Source organism: Gekko japonicus, unplaced genomic scaffold, assembly GCF_001447785.1.
Source record: "Gekko japonicus isolate JY-2015 unplaced genomic scaffold, Gekko_japonicus_V1.1 scaffold462, whole genome shotgun sequence".
Classification (NCBI taxonomy): Eukaryota; Metazoa; Chordata; class Lepidosauria; order Squamata; family Gekkonidae; genus Gekko; species Gekko japonicus.
In genome coordinates, this window is record NW_015175369.1 from 476,751 (window position 1) to 496,117 (window position 19,367).

Sequence of the window (19,367 nt, forward strand, 5' to 3'; positions counted from 1 at the left end):
AGCAAACAGTTGTGGGTTGAAACCTGCTTTCTGATGCTTGAGTGTTGCATGGTGGTTTTTACACACAGTGCTTGAAAAGCATCACTTTCACAAATACGTTCAAAAATCAAATAGTTGTTTCTATGCAGTTCTTGATGTTCTGTCTTGTTGTCACTAGATGTCTTTGTGATTGTTCCCTTCTGGCACCCAGTGTGTATCTCTGCTTGGCACAATATCCAGACTGCTAAAACTGTAGTATTTGGGGGATTCTGTCTTTTTAAAAGGAATATTCATAGGAGCATACAGGATCCTTGGGTCTGATGTAGCAAAGTCTAGGGTGATGATGACTAGGAAATTACAAACCTGTCAGTCTAATGTCGATACTGGGTAAGTTGGTGGAATCCATTATTAAAGGTAGAATTAATGGGTACATTGATGAACAAAAGCTACTGAGGAAAAGTCAGCATGGATTCTGAAAGGGAAGATCTTGTATCATTAACCTTTTAGAGTTCTTTGAGGGGGTGAACAAACATGTGGTCAAGGGTGAGAGAGTAGATGTTGTTTACATAGATTTCCAGAAAGCTTTTGATAAAATTCCTCATCAAAGGCTCCTAAGTAAACTCAGCAATCATGGGATAAGAGGACAAGTCCTCTTCTGGATTAAAAACTGATTAATTTACAGGAAACAGAGAGTGAGTATAAACGGGCAGTTTTCACAGTGGAAGGTGGAAAGCAGCGGGGTACTGCAGGGCTCAGGACTAGGCCCGATGCTTTTTAACTTGTTAATTAATGATTTGGAGTTAGGAGTAAGCAGGGAAGTGGCTAAGTTTGCAGATGACACTAAGTTGTTCAGGGCAGTGAGAACCAGGGAGGACTGTAAGGCGTTCGAGGCTGAGCAAGTGGGCGTCAACATGGCACATGAGGTTCAGAAGGGGCGAGTGTAAAGTAATGCACATTGGAGCCAAAAATCCTAATTATAAATATATGTCGATGGGGTCCGAACTGGCGGTAACTGACCAGGAAAGAGATCTTGGAGTCGTGGTAGATAACTCACTGCAGATGTCATCTCAGTGTGTAACTGCAGTAAAAAAAGGGAAATGCTATGCTGGGGATTATTAGAAAGGGGATTGAAAACAAACCAGCCAGTATCATAGTGCCCCTGTAGAAATCTATGGTGTGGCATCTGGAATACTGTGTACAGTTCTGGCTGTTGTACCTCAAAAAAGATTATTATAGCATTGGAAAAAATACAGAAAAGGACAACTAAAATGATTAAGGGGATGTAACACCTTTCCTATGAAAGTTAAAGAGGTTAGGGACCTTTAGCTTGGAGAAAGGACAATTGAGGGGTGGCATGATATTTACAAAATTATGCATGGGATAGAGAAAGTAGAAAAAGAAGTACTTTCCCCCCTTTCACACAATAAAAGAGCTTGTGGGGACTCAATGAAATTAATGAGCAGTAGGCTTAAAACAGATAAAAGGAAGTCCTTCTTGACCCAAAGAGAAATGAACACATGGAATTCACTGCCTGAAGAAGTGGTGTGGCAGCTACAGGCATAGACAGCTTCAAGAGGGGATTGGATAAATATATGGAGCAGAGGTCCATGAGTGGCTATCAGCCACAAGGTATAGATGGAACACTATGTCTGGGGCAGTGATGCTCTCTATTCTTGGTGCTTGGGGAGCAACAGTGGGAGGGCTTCAGGAGTTCTGGCCCTGCTGGTGGACCTCCTGATGATACCTGGTTTTTGGCCACTTTGTGACACAGAGAGTTGAACTGGATGGTCCATTCGCCTGGCCCATCATGGCTTCTCTTATGTTCTGGCCCCGCTGGTGGACCTCCTGATGACACCTTGGTTTTGGTCACTGTATGACACAGAGTGTTGGACTGGATGGGCCATTGACTTATCTTATGTTCTTATGCCTTACATCTTCATGCAGTTAGATTTGAGTCCAGTAGCCAGTTTGGTGTAGTTGTTGTAGAGTAACTCTAATCTGGGAGAACTGGGTTTGATTACCCACTCCTCCACATGCAGTTGCTGGAGTGACCTTGGGTCAGTCACAGTTCTCTTAGAGCTGTTCTGGAAAGAGCAGTTATCAAAAGAGCTCTCTCATCCCCACCTGTGTTTATAGGTCTTTTGTAATGCATCATGTATTGTATAGAACCTGAGCCGATGGTGGGGGGAGCCTGCGTGGCTGGAGGAGCTGCTGTTGAGGGCTTGTGCATGGACACATCAAGCTGCCTTATACTGAATCAGACCATGGGTCCATCAAAGTCAGTATAGTCTACTCAGACTGGCAGCGGCTGTCCAGAGTCTCAGGTAGAGGCTTTTGCATCGCTTACTGTCAGATCCTTTGACCAGAGCTGCTGGGGATTGAGCCCTGGACCTTCTGCAGGCCAGGCAGATGCTCTTCCACTGAGCCACGACCTCCCCCCGTGTGTGCGCTTCGTGCAGAGCAGCACAACACGGTCCCATCAAACGCTGGGTATGCGGACAGGTCTTTCCATTCACTCCTGTGTCAGAAAGCAAAGCAGTTTTTTATATACCCCGGAGGACGTAAAGGGGTACAAGCATCAGGAGTGCGGCGTGGCCACCCACAGAAGTGAGCAAACCACTCTGCCACGATTCCAGCGTTATCCAAATTGAGGGCTTGTCTGAAATGCACTGAAATGTAATGGTATTGAAATAAGAGATATTACTGTATGGAATGTGTATTTAATGTTTACATTCGTACATTGCTGATGTAGAGGGAACCTCGGGAACGTTCTTTCCACTGACTGCTGGCAGCGTGCATCAGATTTCAAGGCTAGACTTGAGCAAAACGTAATGGATTGCATCAGCTAGCAAAGCTTCTGTTTCTGGGCTATGCAGTTTTCTACCATTACAACCATGTGATGTTTCGCAACGATATCCCACCGTAGCTATGCCTTTTGCACACTTGACGTGAGCGGAGTTCCTTTTTTTACAGTTGGTTTGAAAGTTTTTAATTCTGATGTTTTAACTATTTATCTTCTAAGGAATTTCGGGAGAACAATCACTAAACTTATGTTTGTAGAACATAAATGGGGTTGCTTATTTGTACCTGTGGTACACGCGCTTTTATTTTTTAAATTGTCTACAGAAACTGGTTTTTTCCTTACTCTGTAACTTTATAAAAAGTGCAGTGTAATAAAATATTCTGCTGCTTAAAAGTCTGTTATTCAGCTATAAATTATTTGTGGCATTGTTTTTAAAAATCTAGTGACACGTATCCACACAGTTCCTCTATGGAACAGCACTGTCAGAGAGGAGGGGACAGCAGTCTCTGCTGATTTCCTCCCATGGCAATGCCTCTCTTTGCCATCCTGCTGTCCCTGAGGGTTTGTTTGAGTTGTGGTATGTCATGCCTTTAGATAGGTTTCTTCTTACTTGTTTGCACTGTGACCCAGTTTTGTAATCCTAGTCCTACTTGCATTTCCTATTCAGTGTTTTATGCTGTCCAATCGTGTTTCATGTTTTGCAATCCGCCTTGAATCTCAGCAAGAAATGTGGGCTTATAGCTATAAAGTCCATTGATAGATGGCCGTATAACACTAAATGAGAATTATACCATAACAAGTGGGAAACCCACACAGACTTGCAGGAGGCATCTCATTTCCCCCTACCCCACTATTCCTCTTTCTTGAAAACCCCATAGCCCCTCCCCTTTTCCTGCTTTCTTCTTTCCTTCCCACCCAACAGTGAACCTACATTTATCTGCACCTCTGTCTTCAGCTCCCCCCTCCAGCAGTCTCAACCTAGAAAAACTATGGCCTGGTTGTGTAGTGCAGGCCACTGGGCCAGGTCCAACTGAATAGTATGGAACCCCCCAAAACTGTAGGGGACACTTCACTTTTCCCTGTATCCCACTCCCTGCTCTATTTCTTCCCTCCTCTTGCCAACCCCCACATCCTCACCCTTTCCCCTGCCTCATTCTCCTCAGCCATTCACCAACCTACCTTTTATCTGTCTCCCATCTTCAACTACCTTACGGTACAACCTGGAGTCCCCATCTTAGTAATGGCCTTTTTAAAGCGTACTGTTTGTCATTACTGTTTGTGCATGCCATCTTCTTATAATGACATACTTTTAAAGGAATTTGATGGGGTGAGACATCAAAAGAAGTGCCAGGGGACAGAAAGCTGTTGAATCACAAATCATTTAATGTATAATTTATAATACAACACACATTTTATAGCTGACTGATACTACCAATATTTTGGACCAGAATGCTTTGCCGTGTTTATGTGCTAATATAAAAGTAAACAATGAATGTACAGCATATACCAATACGAGCAATGTGTAATACTTGCTCCTCATTTTTAAGGCTACCGAAGTCTTATAAATAAAAGTGACAAGACATTTGGCTGTTTCCTAAAATAATTAAAATCTGAATAGCAATGTGTGCAAGAATAAAGCAGAACCTCCCCTTGTGCTTTCTATCCGGAACACCCTTCCTTTCTGCTTTGCCCCCTGTGGAAAGCTGGCTTATTAAAAGTCACTGTACCTGAATAGGCCAGATTTAATTATATGTAATGCTTTGCATCTCCCCATTTTAGCAGACAGTTGCTCTAACCTGTAATGCATTAGCTGGGGACTCCACCCAGCAGCAAAAGTGGCAAAATTAGCAAATTGGAAAACTGAGGGACACCCAAAGCAAGTGACTGTTAACAAGTCAAAAACCTGCACATCAGTGCTTACTAGCAGGGGACTGACTACATTATGAATTCTGCTAATCCTCAGAATTTACTTGAGACAGATGTAGAATGTGGGCTTAATCTAGGAATTACCCATGCTGCTTCTCTGTTGACTGCAGTGGTCACTCCAGCTCCTGTGCTACCAAAGATGCATTATTATCTTCAATAAATACCCCTTAAATGGTTAAGGCTCACACCGAAGTGTCTGATATGATCCTAGAATGCTGGTGTGAACCTTGAGAACAAAGTTTGAGTCCAGTGGCACCTTTAAGATCAACGAAGTTTTATTCAAGGTACGGACGTCCGTGTGCATGTACACTTCTTCGGATCCATTTCACTGTACCTGAAGAAGTGTGTGTGCATTCAAAAGCTCATACTCTGAATAGAACTATGTTGGTCTTAAAGGTGCCGCTGGACTCAAACTGTTCTGCTGCTTCAAACCCAACACAGATACCCACCTGAATCTATATGAACCTATGTGACCCCAGGCTAGATTAACTGTGGAAGGAAGGAAGGAAAACTGAGTTTATGTGGGAAAGATCTATTAGTTTAAAGGGCTTCAGGTGCATTTTTATCATGCCTTTTCTTTGAGGAGCATAGGGTGGAGTGTGTGGATCTCTGCAGCCTCCACTCTAATCTTCAACCCAACCTCGTGAGGTAGGTGAGGCTGACTACGTGTATATGACTGGCTCCAGGTCAAGCAGTGATCTGAATGGGGAATTCAAACACAGGTTCCCCACCACTCGCCTGACACTAACCACATCCAAAAGTGCTTGGGAATTCAAACACAGGTTCCCCACCACTAGCTAGCCTGACACTAATCCACATCTTTGAAAAACAGGGTTGCCAGCCCCCAGGTCCGGGTGGGAGTTCCCCCGCTTTTGGGGGCTCCATCCTGCCCCCAGGCAGCTGGCTGGTGGGGGAAGTTCCACCACCAAGAGCGACCACCCCCACCTCTCTTGCCTGATTTAAAGGACTTCAGCTGATCAGTGGGGACCATGTGGCCCACCGATCAGCTGGAAAGCCCTTTAAATCTAGGAGAGGGGAGGTTGCGGGCCACACACTTGGCTCGCAAAAAGACCCTTTTTGTGAGTGAGGTGGGGGCTGCAGTGTGGGTTTCCCGTGCCCCCCGCCCCACTTGCCAATGGTGGTCCCCACAAATCAGCTGAAGTCCTTTACATTGAGCAGGAAGGGGGAGAGAGAGTGGCCGGCAGCAATGTGGAGTCTTGTGAGCAAAAATTCTACCTTGTGAGCTACTGGAAATAAAGTTGTAAGTAAGCGATTTGGCTACAGCATAAAATAGTTTGCTCTGGGGCCATCCCTTCCTGAGCGAAGACAAAAATGTGTGAGCCGGAGGCTAAAAAACGGTGAGCTAGCACCAACTCAGCTTAGAGGGAACACTGCTGGGCAGGTGGCCGCTCTTGGGGGCAGGACTTGGGGCATCCCTGCCCACCCTCGGAACGCCCCCCATATCCCCCCGCTGGAGTGACGAAGGGACCTGGCAACTGTATTGAAAACCAGTGGAATAAGAAAGTTAAAATCCTGGTGTTGCTGCTGCTTCGCTATGATTTAAGGGTGCCCTTAAATTGTTTGCCCGCATTGAAACTGCCCATCTCATGGTGCATTTGGGGCTGCAGTAGAGAAGCACCCATGGAGAGCTACTCTAACGGCGGACTCTCCAGTACTGAGGCTAAAACCAGTAATGGGGAATAGCTTGGGCAATGTGGAAAGGTTGGGAAGTAAAAGCCGCACCATCTTCCTGGTGCCTGCACTTTAGTATTCCTCCGTAGAAAACAAAAAAGCCTTCAAAAACCACCGTGTTGTGCTTGTGTTGCATCTGGCCAACAAAATTATGTTCATTCCTGATCTTGGATTGTGTGTACAGCAGGAGATCTGCCATTGTGAGGACCTTCAGGGACCCTCTCTTCATCAAAACTGTATGGATTCATTCTTCTCCAAGATATACACATGGGCTCTTTTCATCCCTGACATGGATATCAGGCTTCTGGGGCAGAAGGTTTGGGAAGAGGCATCAAACTCTAACCCCAGCATAGCAGTAAAGAGGTCATGATACATCGTGATTTTGCATAACAAACTGCCCTGCATCCTAAAAAGCTATCTGTGGGCACAAGTTCACTGTGTGACTGGTTTCCTGTCTTGTTTTCCATGTACAAACTGAATGCTGAGTGATCTGGAATAGAGATGTTCTGTTTTGCGATTACAGAAAGGAAGTCTGTTCTTGCGTTTCTGACCCACATTCTCAGTTTGCATCTCTTAAGTCTTTCAGACGAAAAGTGAAGTTTCAAAGGATTTTCTCATCAAGTAGTTTGTTGATTCCATCACAGATCTTTTTGAGGTGTGGGCGGCATTCCCCATCAAGGCTATAAAGGGCGGTCAGGAACTCCACATCTGCAAAATGGTTGAAGACGTTGTTGATTCGAGCGTGAGACCTGGCTGTCAGGTGCCGTTCCACCAGTTCGTGCACCAGGTCCTTGGATTCGTGCAGGAGTCCCGAAAGTACAGTTTTGTCAAACGTGTACTCCACCTCGTAGAAGCTGACGATAGTCATGGCCGCTTGGTTCAGCTTCTTGCGGAACTTCTCGACCAGCTCCTGCTCTTCGTGGTTGAACTGATTGTTGCGGTAGAGAATCCCGATTTTGATGGCGACTTTGATCAAGTCCTTCATGATTTTGTGGGCTTCTTTCTTGTTTTTCATGTGCTCTATCGTCACTTTATACAGCTCGTCGAAGATTTCACTGCTCGTGTCATCGATCAGCATGTTAGCCATGGTCTTGGTCGCCATTTTGCTCAAGATCTTCTTCTGGGCTTGCAGTGCAAGACTCTTTGAACTAAAACTCTCAGGACCTAGGAGGGGAGGGGAGAGAGAGAGATGGGAGGGGGGAGTTAACGAAATAATTTGCAATGAACATCCTATTATATGTAATAGACCAGGGGTCCCCAACCATTTTGAGCCTGCAGGCCCCTTTGGAATTCTGACAAAGGTGGGCGCAGTCACAAACTGGCTGCCACAGCACACCATCAGTCACACAATGATGTTCCCTGCGCAGTAGTCGCAGCTGATGCCAAAGCAATGTTTTTTAAAAATTTGCACAGCCAATCCAAATCCTTGATGGGCAAAAGCCACACCTGGCTCCGCCCACTTTCTGAAAACGCTTGGTGGGCATCAGGAAAGGTATCAATGGGCACCACGTTAGGGACCTCTATAATGGACTTATTCCCTGTAATAGTGAACAGGCCTATCACAATGGCAGCAAAAAGCATCGACATGCAGTCAAGCACCAGGGTATTTGCATATTTGGGCTACTCCAAGCAGAAAAACAAGAGTCTGTGATAATTTTTTTTTAGAAAAACACCAACCTCACCCCAAAAAGTAGAACTACTTTTTTTTTTTTTTTTTAAAAAGGTCCTCTGGTCAAATTCAAAACGACTTTCTCCGCTCTCCTGCCACTCATCTCAGCAGGTGTGACCTGCCATTCAGGTGCTTAGAATAGCTGATTACCAACTTAAAAGGCCATCAGTGGAGTCTAGCGGAAGTAAGTTTTTATAAAACGCAGCTGGTGTGGAAAGATGTATTTCGCAGCAAACGTTTTGCAGGCACTTAGCAGACAGTGCTGACATTTTGCGGACTGCCTCCTGTCGAAGCGGAAGGCAAGCGGTCAAGTCTCTCAGAAGCTGATGCATGGGCAGAAATGCAATGTGTGTGTAATGTGTGGGAGGGTTCTACTACAGTAACCCTTGACAGGGATGAGGGGGAAGTGTGGCAGCTCTTCCAGCCTTAGTCTCCTCCCCCCCAATCAAAGAGCAGCACAAAGCCGTTAGGAGGAATTAAAAATAAAAAAGTTTCTGTAGGAGGTGAGAAGTGATTACGAAGAACCAGGCCTCGGCCGTGGTAAAACTTGGCTATGATGTGTTTTTATTTTGTGAGTGTGTGACTGAGAAGCAAGTTTTGGACACTAGGAGGCGCTATGTCTTCATACTCACTGATAAAGCAAGGATGAGAAGATTTCCCGTCACATTATTTTGTTTTTGCCGAAGTTTACCCTGCACTGCATCTTATTCGATGTTGCTTTAATAAAGGTAAAGGTTCCCTTGCTCGAAAGCCAGTCAAATCCGACTCTAGGGTTGCAGTGCTCATCTCCATTTCAAAGCTGAAGAGCCAGCACTGTCCAAAGACGTTTCCGTGGTCATGTGGCCGGCATGACTGAACACCAAGGCACACGGAACGCTGTTACCTTCCCACCAAAGTGGTACCTATTTATCTACTTGCAATTTCTTGCTTTCGAGCTGCTAGGTTGGCAGGAGCTGGAACTAGAGACGGGAGCTCACTCCATCATGCGGCACACTCGGGTCTCGAACTGCTGAACTACTGACCTTCCACAGCCTGCAGTTCAGCGTCTTAACCACATGAGCCACCACAGCTCTGCTTTAATAAGGAGAACATCTAAAATTTAATTCCAGAATGTGTCGTTCACTGCAGCTTTCAAATTCTTCCGTTCACTGGCATGCTTTGTCTTTCTCCATTACCAGTGTGTACAGATAGAAACGATGCAAAACCCACATGTGATAGTGTGGATGACTGAGTCAAGCTCTTTTTGGATGCAGTTTAAAAAAAAAAAAAACCTGCCTCCTCTACCACACTCTGCTCTCCTCTCCTGGACCAGTTGCCTGTACTCTGCCTTGTTTCAGTCACTGTCCTCCACAGAAGCCTGGTCTACGTGGAACAAAGCTAACACATGTAAGAGGCACTGGGATTGCACCCGCCTCCAATGCAATGTATGAAAAGGTCTAGGCGTTTTCACAAGTTGTGCCAAACACACAAAGGGGACAATCCCACTCACTCCTCCCACTCCTTATGCGCTTTGCCTGGGCACAGTTCTGCAATGTGTGTACACTCCTTTAAAGGCAGGACAGTTGCGGCAACCCAGACAGAGACTGCAGTGTTTGAGATGCTGCGGGCACTGGAAGTCCTTTTCTTCGATCCGAGGAGCTGTGCCCATGCACATTGTGGTTGCAGACAAGAAAGACTAAGCAACACATGACCAATGCTCCCTCTAAGCTGTGGAGTCTTGTGAGCAAATATTCTACTCTGTGAACTACGCGCATTAAAGTTGTGAGCGAGCGATTTGGCTACTGCATAAATTAGTTTGCTCTGGAGCCATCCCTTCCTGAGCTAAGACAAAAGTCTGTGAGCTGGAGGCTAAGAAACTGAGCTAGCTCACACTAACTCAGCTTAGAGGGAACCCTGCACATGACCTCTTTCAGCTGATGACGCCTCCTACTCAAGGCTGCTTTGCGCTTCCCACATAAGAGTTAATCATCTAGCAGAAAGTTCTGTTCTTCCTTCCCCACGACTGAGGCACACTATATTGCTGTGCCCCCCCCTTTTGTGTGACTAGAATGGCACAGCAAAGCACCTCTGCTTCTCACCTGCCTTGGAAGCCCCCTTGCTGGGGTTGCCATGACACCTTAAAAAGGATATTATAGCTTTGGGAAAAGTGCAGAAAAGGGTAACTCGAATGATAAAAGGGTTGGAACACTTTCCCTATGAGGAAAGGTTAAGGCGCTTGGGGCTCTATAGCTTGGAGAAACGACGACTGAGGGGTGACATGATTGAGGTTTATAAGATTATGTATGGGATGGAGCAGGTAGAGAAAGAGGTACTTTTCTCCCTTTCTCGCAATACAAGAACTCGTGGGCACTCCATGAAATTGCTGAGCGGATAAAAGGAACGGATAAAAGGAAGTACTTCTTCACCCAAAGAGTGATTAACACATGGAATTCACTGCCACAGGAAGTGGGGGCGGCTACAAGCATGGACGGCTTCAAGAGGGAATTAGATAAGCATATGGAGCAGAGGTCCATCAATGGCTATTAGCCACAAGGTATAGATAGGGGCTCTGGGGCAAGAGATGCTCTGTCATCTTGGTGCTTGGGGGGGGGGGTCAACAGTGGGAGGGCTTCTAATGTCCTGGCCCCACGGGTGGACCTCCTGATGGCACTGGTATTTCTGGCCACTGTGTGACAGAGTGTTGGACTGGATGGGCCTTTGGCCTGATCCAACATTGGCATCTCTTATGTTCTTATGGTTGCAGCCTGATAGTACATAATGTCTGTGGAATGGCACAGAGTAACCCCGCCGTTAAAGTAACAAACTGGCCCTTCGACTGTCCTCTAGAACAAAATTTATTCACTAAGGAGATCAAAACATTTTAGATTTATCTGTCCTCCCTCACCGGTTTTGCAATTCAATTGTGTTCATGATTTCTTGATGGTTAAAAAAACAACAACAACCAAGATTAATTAATAAGGTTTAGATGTATGCAGTATGTTGGTTCCTTAGCACAGCTGTAGAGTTCTGCTTCGAGAATTCAAATGGAGCGGCTAATTTTGAGTTTCACTGTTTACTGCTTATCTATCATCTCTTCTAAAATTGTCCAATATCTATTTGAATAGCAATTTTTTTAATAAAAAAGCACAGTTATTGCTTCCTCCTCAGTACATTTTTTAAATAATCTAAACAATTATGCAAATTATTTTCAAGGGGGGAAAAAAGCAAACAGTTATTTGATAAATGGTGGGTTTCCAGCTATGCATGTTAATTGCTTCATCAGATGTGGGTGGAAGTTCTCTCCCTTAAAAAAAACAAACCCAATTTTGTCCAAAAGAGATCTCTTAAATCTTGTAAAATAACTAGTAAACAAAAAAGCATGACCTCAAAACCTTTCTCCAGAGCTCAAGCATCATTTCTTACACTGACACAAACTTACAAAATCAGTCTGAACTTTCCACACACACTATTGCATAAGTCATGAAGTATACAATTCTGTTTTATTTATGGAATGTCCTCAACAGACCATAGAGTGGTAATGGGATGGTTCTCTCCAGACCCCTGGAACCATCTATTATGGGGGTCCCCAACACAGCCCCCACTAATACCTTTCCTGGGTGGGGCTAGATGGGGCTTCTGCCCAGCAAGGCTTCTGATTGGCCACTGGAGTAGGGTTGCCATTCTTCCAAAGGGGGCAGAGGTTTACCCACTTACCTAATCTGCCACTGCCCAGCTAGCCGGCAGGGGAGCCCCGTGCCAATGTGCCCGGCGCAATGACGTCACCACCCACAGCGTGCCCTGCACGAAGACATCACTTCTGGGTGACATCATTGTGGTGCACGCACTTTGCGTGCATGCCAAAAACTCCAAGACACAGAGAGGGGACACACACACCCACACCCCGCCTGCAGCCAGATAAGACCTGTCAATGCTACCCTGGTGATCTGATTGGCTGTAGATTACATGACATTCTGTTACAGAGCTTCTGCCTGAAATGCTGAAAAATTACTATGACAGCTATGCATAAGTTCCCTTCTCTGACATTTTATGGTTGGCTCCACCTCCTGCAGCGGCCACGTTACATTCCTTGCTCCATCCCAAAACTGTGGATGTCACTCTCCAGTAGAGTTGCCAGGTCCCCCCTGGAGGCTGGCATCCCTACTTCCCCCTCTCCTTGGGGGGGGAAGAGCCCCTACGCCATTAGCAGCTGAGACACTGAAAGTGACACTTTTCCCGATGAGGGAAAAGTTTCACTTGTGAAATTTCTAAGTATCGTGTTTAAGAGCACCATATCCCTGCCCCCTAACATCCCTGGGTGGGGTTTGGTTTGCTGCAGCTTCTGTTGGCTTGCTCTCACTTTAATTTATTGCTGGCTTTGTGCTAACAGAATTTAGGGAGCTTTTGCTTAATTATAGAAGGGAAAAGAACTGCCTAGCAACCACCAAAGAGTACACTATTATTGCTTCAGGTCCTACCTGAAGGCTGGCATCCCTACTTCCCCCTCTCCCTGGGGGGGAAGAGCCCCTATGCCATTAGCAGCTGAGACGCTGAAAGTGACACTTTTCCCGATGAGGCCATGGGAAAAGTTTCACTTGTGAAATGTCTAAGTATCGTGCTTAAGAGCACCATATCCCCGCCCCCTAACATCCCTGGGTGGGGCAGCTTCTGTTGGCTTGCTCTCACTTTAATTTATTGCTGGCTTTGTGCAAAGAGAATTTAGGGAGCTTTTGCTTAATTATAGAAGGGAAAAGAACTGCCTAGCAACCACCAAAGAGTACACTATTATTGCTTAGTTATGAGCAGAAACACAAGGAGACAATAGGTTGGTACCTAGCAACTACCTGTATTATTTATCCCCCCCCTCCACACACCCCACAATCATCCCTTCTTCTTTCAACGATTACACTTGCATAACTAGCTTTCTTACAGGCATAGAAGATGGAAAGCGTAAGTGTAGCAGTGCCAGGCAAAGGAGGGGCAGGTTCCTGAATTAGTGGGCCAAGGCCAGACTTTTCTGGGCTGGTTTAAGCTGGCTGGCTGCAAGTTGCCGACCCTTTCTTCAAATCAGATAGAGGCTCCTTGGACCCTAAAGTAGTGTTTTGCCATGTTCCTGGTTGTACGCTCAGTTTTAAGACTACAAATGCCTGAAAGAATGTTGCTGCGATCAAAAAGAAAGGACACAGACAAGTTACGTTGCATGCAGCCACAACACTGCCTGAACACAGAAAAGAAGAGCCACATGCGGTCCTCTGTTCATGCAAGCTGGCGCAGAGCTGCGCACCTGACAGCACAGTGCCTTTGCACATCACAATGTTCAACTGGGCCTTGCTGAATTGGCCAGACGTAACTTTTGATACGGATGGGCCAGGCATATATTACGGTTACCAACAGATCACACATGGATAGTGAGAACCAGTGCGATATATGGGTTAGAGTACTGAACCAGGTCCCATGAGACTTGGGTTTGACTCCCCATTCAGCCATGAAGAGTGACCTTGAACCAGTCACTTTCTCTGCAGCATGGTGTAGTGGTTAAGAGAGGTGGACTCTGATTTGGAGAACTGGGTTGCATTCCCCACTCCCCCACGTGAAGCCTGGTGGGTGACCCTGGGCCAGCAACAGTTCTCTCAGAGCTCTCTCAGCCAGCCCCACCTGCCTCACAAGGGGCCTGTTGAGGGAGGAGGAAGGGAAGGTGATTGTAAGCCGCTTTGAGACACAGGAGGCCTGCTGGGTGACCTTAGGCCAGTCACGGTTCTCTCAGAACTCTCTCAGCCAGCCCCACCTGCCTCACAAGGGGCCTGTTGTGGGGAGAGGAAGGGAAGGAGATTGTAAGCCACTTTGAGACACATGAGGCCTGCTGGGTGAGCCTGGGCCAGTCACGGTTCTCTCAGAACTCTCTCAGCCCCACCTGCTTCACAAGGGGCCTGTTGTGGGGAGAGGAAGGGAAGGAGATTGTAAGCCGCTTTGAGACTCCTTAAGGTACAGAAAAGCAGAGTATAAAACTACTACCACCACCACCACCTCCTCCTCCTCCATTAAATGCAGAAAGGAGAACCACACAAGCCACTGAGCTCCTTGATGAACTAGACAGATAAACAAATGTCTTCTGGCATCTCAATGCCATACTCAAATTTTATGCCAGCACCAGTTTTTGGTGGCCTACAGCATCCTTCTTCAGCTGGTATGAGTGGGTGCACAGTGAAGATCCACTCTTAGCCGCAGGGGAGGTGGGATCTAAGCCATGAAAGCACATCCTGGAATAAAATTCTGTTAAGACTTTATAAGGTACCACAAGATTCTTGTTTATTGTTGCTGCCAGGGACAGGCGTAGCCACCCTTCTAGAATTAGACAGACAGTTCCGTGTGACTGCAGCTACCAACTCTCCCTAGAAGCTAAAATGACTAAACTGAGGCTCTTGTCCTTTGGTCACGTCATGAGAAGACCAGCCTCACTGGAAAAGACAATAATGCTAGGGAAAGTGGAAGGCAGCCGGAAAAGAGGAAGACCCAACATGAGACAGATTGACTCGATTAAGGAAGCCATGGCCCTCAGTCCGCAATAGGGCTGCCAAGTGGGGGCGGGTGGTGGGTAAACCCCTGCTTTGGAGGCCCAATTTCCGCCGCAGCGGAATCAGACCCCGGGGGGAACTCCGCCCCTCGAAACGCAGCATGGCTGCGTCACCAGTGACGCAACCACGTCAATCATGTTGGGGGCGTGGCCCCGATCGTCGGAGGAGACCACGCCCCCAACGTGATCGACGTAGCGCGTCACTTCCGGGACGTGCTGGCGGCGTGCGCGCGTCGGAGGAGAGCTCCCGGAGCCCTGTGACGCTTCCCCGCTGGTAAGTCAATTAGACTTGGCAACCCTAGTCTGCAAGATCTGAGCAAGGTTGTTAAGGACAGGGAGTTTTGGAGGTCGTTCATTCACAGGGTCACCGTAAGTCAGAAGTGACTTTGAGGGCACTTAACACACCCACACAGAGCTCCTGGAACACTTGCACAAGAACACGACCTACAAAAGAAAACTTTGTTGGTCTTAAAGATGCCACTGAACTCAAACTTTGTTCTTTGGCAGGTACTGAAGGAAAAGAACCTGCAAAAGAACACTTCCTTTAAGAGAACAAAGTTTGGGTCCAGCGACACCTTTAAGAGGCACCAACAAAGCTTTATTCTGGGTATAAGCTTCCGTGTGCATGCCACCGGACTCAAACTTTGTTCTGCTGCTCCAGACCGGCATGGCTACCCACCTGAAACTGCCTGGAAAAGGTAGGGGCTGAGGCATTGCTCATCGGGGGAGAGGATCTTATTTATTTTTTACATCATAAAAACACATCCCATTCCACTTGGCATCGATAACTGGCGCCCTCAGTTTACATATTACACAGAAATGTACTGAAGTCCAAGAAATACTGTAGTATTTTACTGCAAGACCCCACATGCTTGCGTAATCCCAATTTCTCTCAGCAGCGTGACATTCCAGTGAAAGGGTTGTGTTATCTTTTGAGATAAGAGGCTTAGAGCGCCTTTTGTAATAGTTGCTTATTTACAAACATATAAAAGCTGAACAGGGGTAATGCAACCAGATGTACGGCGCTAGTCGAAAGCAGGTGCAGTTCCTCAAAGCAAACAGCACCCTTTTGAAGCTTCCAGTGCCAAGGAAGCTTTAAAAACCAGACCTGCTTCTCTCCTTTCTTAGCTATATTCCAATCGCTTCTCTCCCTAGAAACACAGACAGACAGACAGAGATCTTGGCCTCCAGTCTGCAGCGAAGTACCAATGAGGAACCATCTGCATCTATTCACTTAACGAGAGAGAACAGGCCACGTCCTCACTTGACACCACGTACCACCTAACCTTTCGTAGATGGAAACAGGGACACACTCAACACCCTGATTTTCATACAAAAAATAAATAAATCACTGCCTGGGTTTCAACACCTCCCACTAGCATGTAGCTAGAGGCTCCACTCCGCCTACACTATACTGGATTCATGCACTCCACCATAGCCAGATTTCCACTGACTTCAAGAGCCAGAGGGGCATTTGTTTTCTTTCAGCTATACTAGAAACACAGTTATCAACAACTTGCCTCCGGTGCAGGAAATAGGAGGGTATGTATGCACCCTTAGGCTTGGTTCAGACATCGCATAAAACCCTGGTGGATTTTGACGATGGCTCGTTTGCAAAACTAGGATTTAGCTTGCAGGCAGTCTCCCAAATCCTGGCTTGCCCTGACAACTGCTGATATCATCAGCTTTGCTCTGGCCCACAGTTAGGGCTGCCAAGTCCCCCCGGGGGATGGGGAACCCCCCGCCCCAAAGGCCCGTTCCCCGCCGCCGGCGGATTGGGCCCCGGGGGGAACCCCGCCCCGACATGCACGTCACCCGGAAGTGACGTTAGGACGCTGAGCACGCTGGTTTTCCCTCCGAGGGTCGTGGCCCCGCCCCCAGCGTGCCCGGCGTCCTAACGTCACTTCCGGGTGATACACGCGCGCACTCCAGTCGCCGCCCGGGAGTCCCCCGCTGCGGCGACTGCAACGACTTGGCAACCCTACCCAGAGTTTATTCTATTCCAAATGCTGGACACGCTTTATACGCTGTGAAATAAGTTGCCTGTGCATTTGTGTATACAGGTTTCCTTTAAAGGAAATAGGTGAGAAAAGAGAAGTAGAAGACGAAGGACAGCGTTTTCCTTTGCATCTTCATAGCCTTATGTTTATTTATTTATTCAAATTTGTACCCCGCCCTCCCCGCCGAGCCAGGCTCAGGTCGGCTTACATAAAAGTAAAACACATAAATAACAATTATACAGTCATAAAACCTTCTAATACCATATACAAATATAATATTATAATGTAAAGTGCTAGCAGGGTCTATAGTTAATATTGCTTATCTAGAAACTATTTGGCTATTCAAAGGCATTTATGGACTTCAACGTGACGGCTGCCAGCCCCCCCCAGTCTGGGTGGGGTTTCCCCTGCTTTTGTGGGCTCCTACCCACCTGCGAATGCCCCCAAACGTGGCACGATGATGTCACTTGGGTTCAAAACCATGGAGTTTTGCCCAAAACCTAGAACACAACGTCGGCAGCATGATGACGCTACTTTCTGGGTGATGCCATCACACCACGGAAGCTCCCGGAGAGGAGTGAAGATCCCCCCACCGGTAAGGTAAGACCTGGCAACCCTTGTTGTTCAGTCGCACAGTCGAGTCCGACTCTTCGCGACCCCATGGACCAGATCACGCCAGGCCCTCCTGTCTTCCGCCGTCCTCTGAAGTTGACTCAACTTCATGTTCATTGCATCCATGACACTGTCTAACCATCTCATCCTTTGCCGTCCCTGTCTTCTTTGACCTTCAGTCTTTCCCAGCATCAGGGTCTTCTCCAGTGAGTGCTCCCCTCTCATTTGGTGGCCAAAGTATTGGAGCTTCAGTTTCATTATCTGGCCTTCCAGGGAACAGTCAGGGTTGATTTCTTTTAGGATTGACTGATTTGATCTTCTTGCAGTCCAAGGGACTGACTCTCAAGAGTCTTCTCCAGCACCATTGTTCAAAAGAATCTATTCTTCGGCGCTCGGCCTTTCTTACGGTCCAACTCTCGCAGCCATACATGACTGTTGGGAATACTGGCAACCCTAGGTAAAGGTAAAGGTTCCCTTGCTCGAAAGCCAGTCGAGTCCGACTCTAGGGTTGCGGTGCTCATCTCCGTTTCAAAGCCGAAGAGCCAGCGCTGTCCGAAGACGTTTCCGTGGTCATGTGGCCGGCATGACTCAACACCAAGGCGCACGGAACGCTGTTACCTTCCCACCAAAGTGGTACCTATTTATCTACTTGCAATTTCTTGCTTTCGAACGGCTAGGTTGGAAGGAGCTGGAACTAGAGACGGGAGCTCACTCCATCATGCAGCACACTCGGGTCTCGAACTGCTGAACTACTGACCTTCCACAGCATGCAGTTCAGCGTCTTAACCACTTGAGCCACCACAGCTCCCTGGCAACCCTACTTGAACATAAATATATCTTGCATTCTATCAGACTGCTTAGCAGAGTCTGAAGCCTTTCTGCAGGGGACAAGCTTCCTCCATCAGGAAGGCATGTTAGGCTAGAAGAAAACGTCACACTTTACTCAGTGGAACGGTAGCAGGATACAGCCCTGACCTGGATAGCCCAGGCTAGCCCCATCTCCCCAGATCACGGAAGCTAAGCAGGGTCGGCCCTACTCAATATTTGGATGGAAGACCACCAAGGAAGTCCGAGGTTGTGGTGCAGATAGGGTTACCAAGTCACTTACTTGGCACAGTGGGGGAAAGTTGTCCCTGCCCGGGACATTCTCACACACACGCCGCGATGACATAATCCGGAAGTGACGTCATCATGTTGATGATGTCTCTTCCGGCTGATGTCATCGCACTGGGCACATTGGCCCGAACCGGGCACTTTGGGGCGGGCTTCCCCCCACCAGCCTGATCCGGACGGGCGGGGTTAGGGGCCCTTTGGGTGGGCAATCCCCCACCTCCCTGGGGGACCCGGCAGCCCTAGACGCAGAGGCAGGCAATGGCGAACCCCCTCTGAATGTCTTTTACCTTGAAAACCCCTTGAAGGGTCACCATAAGTTGGCTGTGACTTGACAGCCAAAAAAAAAAAAAAAAAAAACAGGACCCAAGCCAGAATAAGTAGCACCCCTTGAAGGGTCACCATAAGTTGGCTGTGACTTGACAAAAAAAAAAAAAAAAAAAAAAAAGCAGGACACAAGCCAGTATAAGTAGGCACACAACATGGCACAGTAGTTCCAAACAAGCAAGCAAATAAGCATAAAACAATACGAATTAGTGCCCCCTCACATAAGCATGTCAAAAAGTTCTCCCTAGCAAATCTGTTCTCCTCAGCCCTTGAAGTGACTTCTTCCTGCTCAGCCCTCCATCCAGACTTAGCCTTTGCAACACTATTTGGCCTAGGTCTTCCAGGCAGAAGTCACAGGCCCGGCTCTAACTCTCCTTCCAGGCTGTTCTTTGGGCAGGCTCCCTTCTTGCCATTTTAACAGCTGCTACGCCACAGGACAGGGTTCTGCTGTGCCGAACTACAATTCCCAGGATCCCTGGGGCTTTGTTCCTATTGGCCACTATCCATTTTGGAGAGCCAGCCCTTGAAGAAGACTGCTGTCCTCTGACTGGACTTCTGGCTCCTCAGGATGACTCCCAAGTGGCCAGTAGGCCTCAGCCGGGCCTAGTAGATGCCTGAACCAGGTAGGCCGAGAAGGATAAAACCTTCACACAAACTGAAAAGTTAGTCATATCCTTTCATATTATTATTATTAAGCTTGTG

General features: G+C 47.3%; 1 protein-coding gene across 1 annotated transcript in view; it reads right to left on the reverse strand.

The window, feature by feature from the left end:
- Nucleotides 1-6,101: 6,101 nt before the first annotated feature.
- Nucleotides 6,102-19,367, reverse strand: part of TNFAIP8L3 (TNF alpha induced protein 8 like 3) — a 66,414-nt gene continuing 53,148 nt past the window's right edge. The window contains exon 2 of the mRNA XM_015425483.1: nucleotides 6,102-7,564. Coding sequence (XP_015280969.1) covers nucleotides 7,002-7,564 — 563 coding nt within the window. The 3' untranslated portion in view covers nucleotides 6,102-7,001. The remainder of the gene's footprint in view (nucleotides 7,565-19,367) is intronic.